The sequence below is a fragment of the Haliotis cracherodii genome, unplaced genomic scaffold (genome assembly GCF_022045235.1).
Source record: "Haliotis cracherodii isolate W230 unplaced genomic scaffold, xgHalCrac1.p SCAF_20, whole genome shotgun sequence".
Lineage (NCBI taxonomy): Eukaryota > Metazoa > Mollusca > Gastropoda > Lepetellida > Haliotidae > Haliotis > Haliotis cracherodii.
Genome location: NW_027266276.1, coordinates 12469818 through 12485358, shown reverse-complemented (window position 1 = coordinate 12485358; position 15541 = coordinate 12469818). Strand labels below are relative to the sequence as shown.

The window sequence follows — 15541 nt, the reverse complement described above, 5'->3', positions numbered from 1 at the left end:
AACATTTCAATAGTGTGGCCATGTTCTGATGAGGTTGTACAGGGCTGTCCCGGGACAGTCGGTGTTGCCCATGTCGCTGTGGCCTCTGAGGATCAAGCTGCACCGAATCTTGCCCATGTTGACGCCGCAAGCAATGAGGTCCTTGAGGGTGTTGAGGGCCGCACTGTTGGGGACGTGCGTCGTGAAGTTACCAATCATGCAGAAACCTGGAGAAAAATGTAGGGAATATCCTGTTTCAGATTCGGGAATCATACCAATATTTCATCAGCAGATGTTGAAGGCTGCGGCCATATATGTTCATAATAAGCTACATTTAATCCACTTGGACACATGAAAGATGGCTCAAACTTGGTTCTCAAAACAATGCTTATGTTGACGTCACTGCAGTGGTAAAAGCTTTGTGAATGTTATGGGAAATGATTTACCCCTATCCAGTTCAGTCACTCCCTGTCCCTGACCAACACTGTTGTAGCCCCGCGTTTGAGCCTCTGTCCCTTCAGTGACACGCAGACAAACACTAGTGTAGCCATTGGTGTGAACCCCTGTCCTATCATTGATTTAACCAGACCAACACTGTTGTAGCCCCGAGTTTGAGCCTGTGTCCCTTCAGTGACACGCAGACAAACGCTAGTGTAGCCATTGGTGTGAATCCCTGTCCTATCATTGATTTAACCAGACCAACACTGTTGCTGCCCCGAGTTTGAACCTGTGTCCTTTCAGTGACACACGCAGACCAACACTGTTGTAGACATTGGCGTGAGCCCTTGTCCTATCATTGATTTAACCAGACCAACACTGTTGCTGCCCCGAGTTTGAGCCTCTGTCCCTTCAGTGGCCCACGCAGACAAACACTAGTATAGCCATTGATGTGAACCCCTGTCCTATTATTGATTTAACCAGGCCATCACTCATGTAGGCCTTGCTGTGAGCCTTTCCCATCACTGACCTACCCAGACCAACATTGTTGTAGCCCTGGGTGTGAGCCCGTCCCATCACTGAGGTAACCAGACCAACATTGTTGTAGCCCTGGGTGTGAGCCCGTCCCATCACTGAGGTAACCAGACCAACACTGTTGTAGCCCAGGGTGTGAACCCCTCTCATCACTGAGTTAACCAGACCAACACTGTTGTAGCCCAGGGTGTGAACCCCTCCCATCACTGAGTTAACCAGGCCAACATTGTTGTAGCCCTGGGCGTGAGCCCGTCACATCACTGAGTTAACCAGACCAACAATGTTGTAGCCCTCACTGTGAGCCCGTCACATCACTGAGTTAACCAGACCAACACTGTTGTAGCCCTCACTGTGAGCCCGTCCCATCACTGAGTTAACCAGACCAACATTGTTGTAGCCCTGGGTGTGAGCCCGTCCCATTAATGAGTTAACCAGACCAACACTGTTATAGCCCTGGGTGTGAACCCGTCCCATCACTGATTTAACCAGACCAACACTGTCATAGCCCTGGGTGTGAGCCCGTCCCATCACTGAGTTAACCAGACCAACACTGTCATAGCCCTGGGTGTGAGCCCGTCCCATCACTGAGTTAACCAGACCATCACTGTTGTAGCCCTCACTGTGAGCCCGTCCCACCACTGAGTTAACCAGACCAACACTGTTGTAGCCCAGGGTGTGAACCCCTCCCATCACTGAGTTAACCAGGCCAACATTGTTGTAGCCCTGGGCGTGAGCCCGTCACATCACTGAGTTAACCAGACCAACAATGTTGTAGCCCTCACTGTGAGCCCGTCACATCACTGAGTTAACCAGACCAACACTGTTGTAGCCCTCACTGTGAGCCCGTCCCATCACTGAGTTAACCAGACCAACATTGTTGTAGCCCTGGGTGTGAGCCCGTCCCATTAATGAGTTAACCAGACCAACACTGTTATAGCCCTGGGTGTGAACCCGTCCCATCACTGATTTAACCAGACCAACACTGTCATAGCCCTGGGTGTGAGCCCGTCCCATCACTGAGTTAACCAGACCAACACTGTTGTCGCCCTCACTGTGAGCCCGTCCCATCACTGAGTTAACCAGACCAACACTGTTGTCGCCCTCACTGTGAGCCCGTCCCATCACTGAGTTAACCAGACCAACACTGTTGTAGCCCTCACTGTGAGCCCGTCCCATCACTGAGTTAACCAGACCAACACTGTTGTCGCCCTCACTGTGAGCCCGTCCCATCACTGAGTTAACCAGACCAACACTGTCATAGCCCTGGATGTGAGCCCGTCCCATCACTGAGTTAACCAGACCAACACTGTTGTCGCCCTCACTGTGAGCCCGTCCCATCAGTGAGTTAACCAGACCAACACTGTCATGGCCCTGGGGGTGAGCCCGTCCCACCACTGAGTTAACCAGACCAACGCTGTTGTAGCCCTGGGTGTCAGCCCGTCCCATTACTGAGTTAACCAGATCAACACTGTTATAGCCCTGGGTGTGAGCCCGTCCCATCACTGTTGACCAGACCAGCACTGGTATAGCCTGGATGTGAGTCCCTGCCTTATCCGTGACTTACCCAAACTGACACTGTCGTATCCCCGGGTGTAAGCTGGTTCCCTGCCCCAGCCTCGACCCTCGTAGACGTTGCCGTCCTCGCCGATGAGGAAGTTGAAGCCGATGTCGGTCCAGCCTGAGGGATAATCACAGGTAGTACAGTTTGGTCATAACCGACACAGACAGTTAATCTCTGACTATACATTAATATACTTCTGAACGTTTGATTGCACCAAAAAACTCGTGACAACATAAAAAACAGTGTGTGTTTGTTGTTTAACGCATCACTCAGCAATATTCCAGCTATATTGCAGAGTGTAAATAATCGAGTCTGGACCAGAAAATCCAGTGATTAATACCATGAGCATCGATCCACGCAAACGGGAAACGGTGACATGAATCAACCAAGTCAGCGAGCCTGGCCACCCGATCCCGTTAGTCGCCTCTTACGACAAGCATAGTCACATTTTACGGCAAGCATGGGTTGCTGAAGACCTATTCTACCCAGGATCTTCACGGGTCGAAAAACAGTGAATGGGTTGATATGTACTGGTAGAGTTGTTCATGTACATATCGACCTGTGTCACTCAATCACCAACATACCCTATAACCATCACTCACTCACTCACTCACTCACTCACACACCGTGGGTGTCCATATGGTAGTTCTGATAGCTCCTGACAATGGCGGAGCAGGAGCTTTGACTGGAGCAGGGCCTACTCTCTCCATGATGGATAAATGCGTATCTTGCAGCCCCGGTATGATTGGTGATAAAACTTGGAGATCTAGCACCCCACTCTTCTCTGGTGATAATGCGGGGACAATCAAAGCTGGTACTACCTGTAAAGAGTTGACCTCTAGTTTGTATACCAGGAGGGTTGACTTAAACTTGCCAAGAGGGATGCCTTCAAATGTTCCATAAATGTCGAGCAATATTTCAGCAGCTTCCCGAGGCAAGGGAGTTAACTGACTTTAAAAGTCCAGTTTCCATCCTTGCCGAACAAGGCTGGAATTCCTGGGCTCGATCGTAGCGCCACCAGTGGCTATCACCAGTTATGTCCCTTCTAAGCCTCTCCTAAAGACCAATCAGATTCCGCCTCTCGTATCACTTGCGTTTGTTTCAAATAAGATGGCGGCGCCCAGTCAGGACGATCTGATCAATAATCAAGATCTATATTGTGATAAAACGGGTCTTAGATCGCGTGCATCAAATCACGTGAGCACCTTGATTAAAAACATGAAAAGATTTGGAAAATGTATGCAGACGAGTTGGTGGTGCACTTGCTTTGCAAATCCTGCAATCGACCGAAATCTGCACGGCAGTTTACGAACCGGATTTCGATTTCGTTGCGCGATTTTTATTGGACTATGCATAGACTCGTTAGTCCAGCCAAAATGTAACTCCATAATACCATCCTAGTTCGGCAAGGATGGAAACTTGACTTTTATAGTCAGTTAACTCTCTTGCCTCGGGAAGATGTATTTCAGCAGCTTCAGCCTTTGGTGTCTACATTTCAAAATTTTCTGCGCATGCATTTTCTTGCTGAAAAGTCACATTTCACCTGCTTTCAAACACTGGTCTATTTCGGCATGTAACGAATACTTTTGAGATGAGTTTCTACTTCATTTGCGATGTACAACCAATGACCTACGTAGATTGAGGATATATAACTGGTGACTTAAAGGAGAGACATGAAGGTTTGTGACGTGAGGTTTTACTTGTGGTGCCGGAACCATCGGACTGATAACAGCATGTGGTGATATCCACATCGAACTCCGAGACCCATGAATCTCTCTGCAACAGGTATGACATTAAATTATCTTAAAGACATAAAGTTAACTTACTCCACGAAGAATTATCTGCACATGATAAAATCTCTGACTGTTGTTGAGACAAAGGGAGAGCACCACTGAAACTTTTACATTGCAATCTTGGGCAGTCGCGGCTGTGGGTCACGGTAGTATACACAAATCTCCGCACTCAATGTCCCTGAGCGCTCTGATTGGTAAATATCCCCATGTGTGCCTGTTATGGTTTGAGTACTGACCAATCACAGCACTCGACGCCATTGAGCGCGGAGATTATTTGTTTACTTCCGTGACCCACAGCCGCGACCGAGCCAATATTTCGATAAAATCACCCGATATAGGTAATAAATTGCCAAAAATGAAGGTTTGTGGCATGCAGGTCGTACTTGGAGGGAGGTGGGGAGGTATTGTGAACATGACATGCACACATTTCCATTTGAAATTTCAACTTCGGCCAAGATGGCGAGTGACGTACCTTGTCTATTTATATATGGGTCCACTGTTTCAGTTATATCACTATCCTGCTTCAGGGGCCTGTGAATCCTCCCCAAAGGTTGCCAAGAATCGGATGCCTCCTTCCCGGACCGGTCCGGATTGGTGGAGAACTGTATCTGCTTCTTGAGCATACACACGGTGCTTCAAAATCAGTTGTTGCCTCACGAACAGATGTTGCCAAGAAGGCAAGGAAGATGAGAAGGAGCACCATATTTATTCTGGAAACCTCTCTGCAATAAAGACAGCAAATGACCACTGTGTTTCTACTTGTGATACGTAATGATTAGATGACTGCCTCTCAAGGTTGGTGGCGCCATATACACTGTACATATATGTACTGTCAGGTGATATTTATACTAGCCTACCCATTATGACAGGACAACAACGTTACGAAACAAGTCCTTTCAAACGCTTGAGGAATACTCAGCTAATAATAAATTTCAATTGAAAAAAACATCATTGTGACTCTACTAGACAATTCAACATATGTGCCCCTTGTTCCACACATGTTCATCCAATCAAATGCTTGTAATCCCAGTCCATAAGATCAAAGATAAACAAAACAATGTTTAGCTTTAGCTAAACTAGTCCTGGATAACATACTTATCAAAGAAATCCATACCATGATCGGCGTGAATATGGATTTAGTTCTCATCTTCTCTCCTACATTGATGTGAGTACGGGTACATTGTGTGAAGCCCAATTCTGGTGTGCACCACCGTGATTATTCTGAAAAGTGCTATAAACCGCGTAAGACCATACTCACTTACTCATGTCAGTGTATATATGTTGTCAGTGTATATCCAATATGACAAGGAGCACAACGAGAGTGAACAGGCAATCTTTGATTCTGCTGTTCATCATTACTGGAACTGATATGTTTGTTTCTTTGTTGTTTTACACCACACTCAGCAATATTCCAGCTATATGACAGCGATCTGTAAATAATCGAGTCTGGACCAGACAATCCAGTGATTGACATCGATCCACGCAATGGGGATCGATGACATGCATCAACCAAGTCAGCGAGCCTGACAACCCGATCTCGTTAGTCGCCTCTTACGACAAGCATGGGTTGCTGAAGACCTATTCTACCCCGAATCTTCGATATGTACACCTTCATTAGAATAGCATGTGTCCATATCAAGCTTGACTCCTGAGAGTCTAGGCCTTCGGTCCTGTCCCACAGAGAGGCACATGTGACATGTGGTGTCTCCTGAGGCATTTATTAGAATATGTCTCTGTTCACCCATCAATAAACAATGGGTACCCGATAAGATGATGCAGAACGAAAATGGTCAATTGACCAGTGTAACAATATGGTGTAGCATCTACCCAAGTCGGAAGTCGGTCGTTTTATAAACATTATGTGCTTATATTAATAATACCCACCTGTCTTCGTCATGCGATACGATGGAGTAAGCAGTGGTCCCAGTCTATACTGTGAGAGAGGACAACTCGCACACATTGTGGATTTTCACATGCCAGAGCATCAGATTGATGTGAATACTGGTGGGTCACATGGCCTATTATCTAGAAAAATGTTTGGCAAAATGACAGCAAAAGAGGTCAAGAAGCTTATTGTTATTTTCTCAGGGCCAATTGGCAATCTGAAGCACATGCGACTCCCAGATGTGGATGTTAGGTAATAATAATTAGCTCTCGTTGAGCAGAACGTGTGGATACATATTTCATGGACATCATAGACACGTGCCACTGAGAGGTATAAAGTAACATTTAGGTATTGGTATTAAAGGCCCCCCGGCCCATAGCACAGCGACTGCAAGGCATGTTATCATACAAGTAGATGTGGATATAGATGTGATGTTAATGAATTGTCCACAATACAGTGGTGATACAGGGCCAATATGGGAGTCCAGAAAGCGAATTTGAAGAGGCAGATTTGGAGAGCGCCAGAGCGTGTTTCAAGAGGACGAGTATGGTTTCGGGTAGCACCGGTGAGTTTTCTTATGAACATGGAAAGGGGTTTGTGACATTTATTGATACCATACAGTGGGGTACCAAGCCAATATGGCTTTCAAAAAAGCCAGTATGAATTTCAAGAGGGTCAATGAGTGTTTAAAGAAAGCCAATATAGTTTCGAAGAGTACCCTAGTGGTTAAAGCGTTCGCTCGTCATGCCGAAAACCCGGGTTCGATTCCCGACATGGGTACATGTGTGAAGCCTATTTCTGGTGTCCCCCGCCGTGATATTGCTGGAATATTGCTAAAGGTGGCGTGAATCCATACTCACTCACTCAATAACGGGTGGTGACCAAAACTGGTTTGACGAGTGTCAATTTTGGTATCATGTGTACCCATCCAGCAGTTAATGGTTACAATATTTTCACAAATACAATGACTACATTCTACACATTGCATTAATTACAATCAGAATCTTTACCTAGATTTATATTAATAGGCCCACGATTGCGGAACTAAGTAAACAAAAATGTCAAGTGAGATTGTGTCAGAAGAGCGGACGATGTTCGGGGATAGGTCTGTTAGCAGCGGGATCACTACAGCCGGGAGCAAAGTACCTCGATGTCTCCAGTGTCAGCAACTGCCACTAATGTGGGAGGAAAGCCCGAAGTGATGCAGGTCTCAGACGTTTACCACTTGGGTGAAACCAACGAGCACGGGTATGGTGCTGACAGACCTAGAAACATAATCGGAGCTGCCGCAAAACAAAGATATGAAGACATCCCATTTCGGGTCACTCCCGATGGTTAATTCTGACTCGATCGCCGAATGACACGCGCGACTCTATGTATGTTTGTTAACACTGAATGTAGTCCCTACTTGACCTTTGATATTACCTTACTTACTTACTTTGGGGATTTTACGTGCGCTTTCCGGCTGCAGCGTATGTCGCACACGGGTTTGATATTACACTATTTATATTCGGACGATGACATTGAAACAAATAAAACAGGGACCTTCGCATTATAATCTTGGATACGGACAATAATGATCGATAGTAATACTGTGGAATTAGTTTGTCTTATTTGACTAAATAAGTCCCCATCTAATAATGATCACGATATTTTAAAAATAAATTTCAAATGAAATTCTGTCGTTAAATTTCTTTATTCAGTTCAGCATTATGCCATGGTATTCCTTACAGAATAGACATTTCAATAGTGTGGCCACGTTCTGATGAGATTGTACAGGGCTGTTCCGGGACATTCGGTGCTGCCCATGTCGCGGTGGCCTCTGAGGGTGTAGCTGGACTGAATCTTGCCCATGCTGACGCCGCAAGCAATGAGAGCCTTGACGGTGTTGATGGCTGCACTGTTGGGGACGCGGGTCCGGAAGTCTCCAATCATGCAGAAACCTGGATAAAATTATAGATAATATCCTATCTCAGATACGATAATCACACACGTATTTGATGAGCAGAAATATGGTGTAGGCTGCGCCGAATTATGTCCATAGCCCCGGGTGTGAACTAATGCCCTGTCACTGACTTACCAGACCAACGCTGTTGTAGCCCTGTGTGTGAGCCCCTCTCCCATCACTGACTTACCAGACCAACACTGTTGTAGCCCTGTGTGTAAGCCCCTCTCCCGTCACTGACTACAAGACCAACACTGTTGTAGCCCTGTGTGTAAGCCCCTCTCCCGTCACTGACTTACAAGACAAACACTGTTGTAGCCCCGGATATGAGCCCCTCTCCCGTCACTGACTACCAGACCAACACTGTTGTAGCCCTGTGTGTAAGCCCCTCTCCCGTCACTGACTTACAAGACAAACACTGTTGTAACCCCGGATATGAGCTCCTCTCCCGTCACTGACTTACCAGACCAACACTGTTGTAGCCCTGTGTGTAAGCCCCTCTCCCGTCACTGACTTACAAGACAAACACTGTTGTAACCCCGGATATGAGCCCCTCTCCCGTCACTGACTTACCAGACCAACACTGTTGTAGACCTGTGTGTAAGCCCCTCTCCCGTCACTGACGACCAGACCAACACTGTTGTAGCCCTGTGTGTGAACACGTGTCCCGTCACTGACTACCAGACCAACAGTGTTGTAGCCCTTTGTGTAAGCCCCTCTCCCGTCACTGACGACCAGACCAACACTGTTGTAGCCCTGTGTGTGAACACGTGTCCCGTCACTGACTACCAGACCAACAGTGTTGTAGCCCTTTGTGTAAGCCCCTCTCCCGTCACTGACTACCAGACCAACACTGTTGTAGCCCTGTGTGTAAGCCCCTCTCCCGTCACTGACCACCAGACCAACAGTGTTGTAGCCCTGTGTGTAAGCCCCTCTCCCGTCACTGACGACCAGACCAACACTGTTGTAGCCCTGTGTGTAAGCCCCTCTCCCGTCACTGACTACCAGACCAACACTGTTGTAGCCCTGTGTGTAAGCCCCTCTCCCGTCACTGACTACCAGACCAACACTGTTGTAGCCCTTTGTGTGTAAGCCCCTCTCCCGTCACTGACTACCAGACCAACACTGTTGTAGCCCTGTGTGTAAGCCCCTCTCCCGTCACTGACGACCAGACCAACACTGTTGTAGCCCTGTGTGTAAGCCCCTCTCCCGTCACTGACTACCAGACCAACACTGTTGTAGCCCTGTGTGTAAGCCCCTCTCCCGTCACTGACTACCAGACCAACACTGTTGTTGCCCTGTGTGTGAGCCCCTCTCCCGTCACTGACTTACCAGACCAACACTGTTGTAGCCCTGTGTGTAAGCCCCTCTCCCGTCACTGACTACCAGACCAACACTGTTGTAGCCCTGTGTGTAAGCCCCCCTCCCGTCACTGACGACCAGACCAACAGTGTTGTAGCCCTGTGTGTAAGCCCCTCTCCCGTCACTGACAACCAGACCAACACTGTTGTAGCCCTGTGTGTAAGCCCCTGTCACCCACGCCAAAACCATTGTAGCCCCGGACATGAGCCCCTGTCCCGTCACTGACTTACCCAGACCAACACTGTTGTAACCGCGTTAGTGAGCCCGTTGTAGCCCCGGACATGAGCCCCTGTCCCGTCACTGACTTACCCAGACCAACACTGTTGTAGCCCCGCTAGTGAGCCCGTTGTAGCCCCGGACATGAGCCCCTGTCCCGTCACTGACTAACCCAGACCAACACTGTTGTAGCCCCGCTAGTGAGCCCGTTGTAGCCCCGGACATGAGTCCCTGTCCCGTCACTGACTTACCAAGACCAACACTGTTGTAGCCCTTGGTGTGAGCTCCTATCCTGTCCCAGCCACGACCCTCGTAGACGTTACCGTCCTCGCCGATGAGGAAACTGTAGCCGATGTCACTCCAGCCTGAGGGTAATCAATCACAAGAATCCCCTTCATCCCTGACTACATGTATATATACATCTGAAGGTGTGATAGAAACACTGACACATTTGCAGAAACCTATGATCATGATGATTTGGTTATAGCAGACAAATGAGATCACCAGTCAAATAATGGTTACTTAATATTCATGATGGTTTCTTTATAAGCTTTAACCAGTCTTTATGAGAAGGAACTCAGTTTAAAGCATGTTTCTAGCTTCAGGCCTATGTCTCATTTGCACCATAAGCTTGTATGAAAATATATGACATATATACTTTTACAGTTCTTAATGTACAAGGGGACACGGGTGGCCCAGTCGTCTAAGGCGCCGCGATTCGCTGTGCAGAGTAGCGTCCCTTGGGCACGCCAGAAATCTATGATTGTGGGTTCGAATCCCGGTTCGCCCCGATTATGTTTCTAGGTTTGTCAGCACCATACCCGTGCTCGTTGGTTTCACCGAAGTGGTAACCCTCTGAGACCTGCATCACTTCGGGCTTTCCTCCCAAATTAAGCTGACACGCCGTGATATAACTGGAATACTGTTAAAAGCGGCGATAAACCCAACTCACTCACTCATGTACAACGAACCCGACGACCCACTCACTCACCGCGGTTGTTCATATGGTAGTTCTGATAGCTCCTGACTCTCTCAGAGCAGGAGCTTTGACTGGAGCAGGGACTACTTAGTCCATGATGGATGAAGGCGTATCTCACAGCCCCGGCAAGATTGCTGGTAGATCGTGGAGATCTAGCACCCCACTCGGCCCTGGTGATAATGCGGGGACATTCAGAGCTGGTACTCCCTGGGAAGATATGACTACAGTTAACGTTTGTATGACTAGACGGAAAACTTTAACTTTTAATTATAATATTTAACTTCCCCTTCATGTCCATATTCCAGCAGCTCCTGTCTTGATGTCTGCATCTCACAACTTTCGTGGAAAAGAAACACACATGTACACTCTTGTTTGATCAAGATTGCAACATTCTGATGTCTGATATTTCTTATAATTATAGAAAAAATGGTGGCCTATTTTATTTACATAAATTTCACACGTGTCTGTGCCTTGTGTTTTGACTCTACTAAACGATTTGCTCTGCTAAACATCAAGATAAAATAATTCATAAAACTTCATGAGCATCACAATTGAACTCACCGCTTTAAACGCTGATTAATTTCAAATATCGCTGTGTAACGAGTAAGTGAGTGAGTGAGTTTGGTTTTACGCCGCTTTTAGCAATATTCCAGCAATATCACGGCGGGGGACACCAGAAATGGGCTTCACACATTGTACCCATGTCGGGATTCGAACCCGGGTCTTCGGCGTGACGAGCGAACGCTTTAACCACTAGGCTACCCGACCGCCCGCTGTGTAACGAACCCTCATGAAGATGAGTTTATAATGCATTTGTGATGTGACATTACTGACCTACATATATTGATGCATTAATAGTCCTTAAGAGAAACAAAAGGTGAAGCGGAGTAGGGTTTTACCTAAAGAACCGGATCTACCCGAACAACTCCGTATGTTGACGTAGCGTCCGGAGATACATCCGTTCTGTAACAGGTATGTCAATTCTTATAATTTTTTACATCACTATTTTTTACCTCAAAGGATTTAGATCTATACGCAACATTTAGTACGTGTGACTTCATGTTTACACTGACAGCCATACAACAACCAGCTGTATCGCGGAATAAAATAGTTCCTAAAAACGAGAGGTGACATGAACGTATGTATGCTCCACATGTTCCACAGGAACAACTTTTGTAATTTCTTTGCAACAAATGTATTCAAATAATATCCTCATAAGATGAGAAATGTCTGATAAGAACTACCTCAGTAAGTCAGTCACAGTGACAGCGCGTCGTAATACATTTACATCAAGTACTACCACAAGACGTCAAAATGGCCGACACGATAAACGTGTCGGGAGAGAGTTCAGAAGATGTAAAGGAACCTATGGTGGTTACATGTTTTAGTCATCATTAATCATCTGGTCGATCATTAAAAGGTGATTAAAGATGTGTTACACTAAGAAAAATTCATAGAATGCTGTAGACTGTCACTGTCAGCCTAGACACGGATTGAGTCAATCTCGTTAAAATCAGATCTAAGTACTCGCTGCCGCAAAACAAAGATCTGAGGACATCCCATTACGGGTCACGTCAGAACGACCTTTCGCGAACTTTGACCGACCACTGACATGACTCATAACAAGTCGCCATCAGCCAATTAGAAAGCAGTTTTCTCGAGCTTCACGGCAGTCGTTTCAACCAGGCGACTTCCATTTCAGACTACGCTTGACAAATATGTTAACACAGTTCTCGATTAAGATTTTGAAAACTGAACAAACAGACTTTACGGAATGTCTTCCCACATACTGTGCAACGCCTCCTTTCGAGGTTGCCTGCCTAGAAAAACACATTCCGGCTGTCACTCTCATGATCTAGTAAGCGACGCTTTGATTTGTCGGGTGTAAGGTCGTTCTGACGTGACCCGTAATGGAATGTCCTCAGATCTTTGTTTAGCGCTAGCGAGAGCTAAGATCTGATTTTAATGAGATTGGGATTGAGTCGATACTTCGACACTGTGGATGTGCATTTCTTCTTTTGTTCACTTAGGTTCGGTCGTAGAGAGGATATTCGTCAACGATCATGCAGTCAAACTCTCCTGCGTTGCTAAATGTATACTGAAACGCTGAGTTTAAGATAAAATTGAGTGAGTGATTGTGGTTTTACGCCGCTTTTAGCAATATTCTAGCAATATCACGGCGGGGGACACCAGTTATGGGCTTCACACATTGTACCCAAGTCGGGCATCGAACCCGGGTCTTCGGCGTGACGAGCGGATGCTTTACCACTAGGGTACCCGACCGCCCGCTGTGTAACGAACCCTCATGAGATGAGTTTATAATGCATTTGTGATGTGACATTACTGACCTACATATATTGATGCATTAATAGTCCTTAATGATCAGAAAGAAACGCTCCTGTATGCATTCGTGCAAAGGAATTCCCAGGGGTTCCCCTAGTAATGTGGAAGTAGTCCATCAGTGTTAACGTCATTTCAAGAACACGGTCGCGTGAAAAACGTATGATCATCAAATTATGTCGTTCATACACTTATGAACGTTTTTGTCGCGGCCATGTGACCGATCTCTCGTCCAAAGGAAAAACCGTATATCGTGTAAACTTCAAATTAAAGAATCATATTCAAATACCCACCCTGCCGTTGAAGTTGACATGTACCCAGCCGGATCTCCGATCGCCTTCAAAGGAGGTACAGCGTCCTTTTATTAGGACGCCCAGGATCGAATGCCTTGTTCCCACCCCAGAGCGGACATTAACATTTCCAGTAGCGCATGCGCACTGTGCAGCTCTAACATCACTCACAGTTGCTGCCAAGAAGGCAAGGAAGATGAGAATAAGCGCCATGTTTATTCTGGAAACCTCTCTGCAATGAAGAAAGCAAATGAACACGGTGTTTCTACTTCATGATACACCATGACCAGTTGCCTGGGTGATGGCTGATGCCTGAACTTCCCAAGTTTGGTAGAGCAATGAAAATACTTTTATCAAATTAAACAGACGCCCTGTTAAACAAAGCGCGTGGTCCAGAAAGCCATTAAGTGCACACATGTGTACGGTCAGGAGATGTGTTCTAACACTTACCAGTACTACTTTTCCACTCATCGTGACAAGACAACAAAATTACGAATAGTCTTATCTAACTGCATTTAATACTCAGTTTATAAACAACAAACAAACAATAATAAGGGCTCTGACGAGTGGCATTCGAACAATCTGATCTGGTCGTAAGAGCTAGTTGAGACACACAGAATGAATGTTTCAGCTATTTTTAACTATCTTGTGATGCTTAGCAGCTAGAGTAATACCCAAGGAAGCTGTCAGTCGCAACTACATACAATTATGAAGTAAAAATGATATTTTAATAACAAATGTATGTCATCTAATATAAACCTAAACTTGATTTGATATAGAAAATAGAAAAATACATGGAAAGATTAATTATGATATGGACCCTTTTTCGACCCAAAGAATCTGCATAATTTAAGCCATGAGCATTTTATTTACAAAGAATTATGACAGTTTTTAGATATGTATACATTGATAAGAAGGTACAGGTTTTCCTTTCAAAACTTGAATACTTTGGACCGAACTAAGTGTATAGCTTGGGCTGCGATGTGTTGTATAAGCTGATCATAGAGGTTGGTCAGGCCAGCTTGCAGCCCGCTGCAATAATCTAGTCTCGCTTACACTAGACACCTGGCTAGAACATGAGCACTTTCAGCTGGGATATATTTTCTGACGTATCTAATGGAATGGAGATGGTACTATCATGATTTGCATGTTCTGTCTACTTGTGCCACCATGGAGAGGTCCGATTCAATCCAAACACCATGGTCTTCCACAAGCCTGGCGAAGTGACTTGTGCTGAACCGATGTTAATATTACTTCTTGTATCAGTTTGGTGATGATTTATGCCAACAACAAGATCCTCGGTTTTGTCGTCTGTAAGTTTGAACATTTGTTTGTTCATCCATGTTTTTATTCCAATAGTGCATGTTCCTATCAGCTCGAGGACTGTGAAGCAGGAGAGAAAGTTTGAGAGTCATCTGCATGGGAGTAGTGGGAGACGTTAAAGTTCTCTATCATATGTGAAAGCTGATTGGTGTAGATGAGAAAACATACTGGGCCCAAGACACAACCTTGGGACAGCACATGAAAGTAAGGAACTTTATCAAAGTTTGTCTGCAGTTAATACTGGTTGACTGCTGTCTTTTAAAAATGACTGGAGCCATGACAAGGCTTCACCTTCAATTGATGTTTAAGCATGCGAAGGAATATTTCATGGTCTACAGTATCGTCGGATGCGATTATGTCCAATACAATCAAGTTTGCGGCGTCTCCATTATCGACTATCTATCGTAGATCGTTTTGTACTCAAAGCAGCAAAGTTTCAGTTGAGTGATGTGGCCAGTAAGGTGATTGAAACTTATTCAGGATGTTATTCGCATATAGGTGTTCCATGAGTCTCTTTGAAGCAGCTTATTCAATTAGCTTGGAAAGATATGGCAAGTTTGAAACAGATCGGTAGTTCTTTAAGATGGTTGAATCATGTTTCAGTTTTTTAAAATATGTGGTTTGACAGTGGCGTTTTTAAGCTCATCTGGAAATACTCCTGCTGACATGAGTTCTTGTTGATCATACCTGTTATAACTGGAAGTAAAGAGTTCATGTGATCTGCGACCAGTGAAGATTAGACCCGGGTAGAATAGGTCTTCAGCAACAATCAATCAATCAATCAATCAATCAATCAATCAATCAATCAATCAATCAATCAATCAATCAATCAATCAATCAATCAATCAATCATGTGATCTGCAGTCATCTTACTGGGGACAGGATCGCTCAAGCAA

General features: G+C 45.6%; 1 protein-coding gene and 1 pseudogene across 1 annotated transcript; both read right to left on the bottom strand.

The window, feature by feature from the left end:
- Nucleotides 1-6: 6 nt before the first annotated feature.
- On the bottom strand, nt 7-5008 carry LOC139470069 (peptidoglycan-recognition protein SC2-like; annotated as a pseudogene).
- A 2872-nt stretch (nt 5009-7880) lies between these two features.
- LOC139470068 (peptidoglycan-recognition protein SC2-like) lies at nt 7881-13551 on the bottom strand. The gene is made up of 5 exons (XM_071252358.1): nt 13326-13551; nt 11592-11655; nt 10705-10899; nt 9965-10078; nt 7881-8133 (listed from the first exon to the last, which is right to left on the bottom strand). The coding sequence occupies exons 1-5, from the start codon at nt 13533-13535 to the stop codon at nt 7934-7936; spliced, it is 783 nt and encodes a 260-aa protein (XP_071108459.1). The 5' UTR covers nt 13536-13551; the 3' UTR covers nt 7881-7933.
- Nucleotides 13552-15541: the final 1990 nt, after the last annotated feature.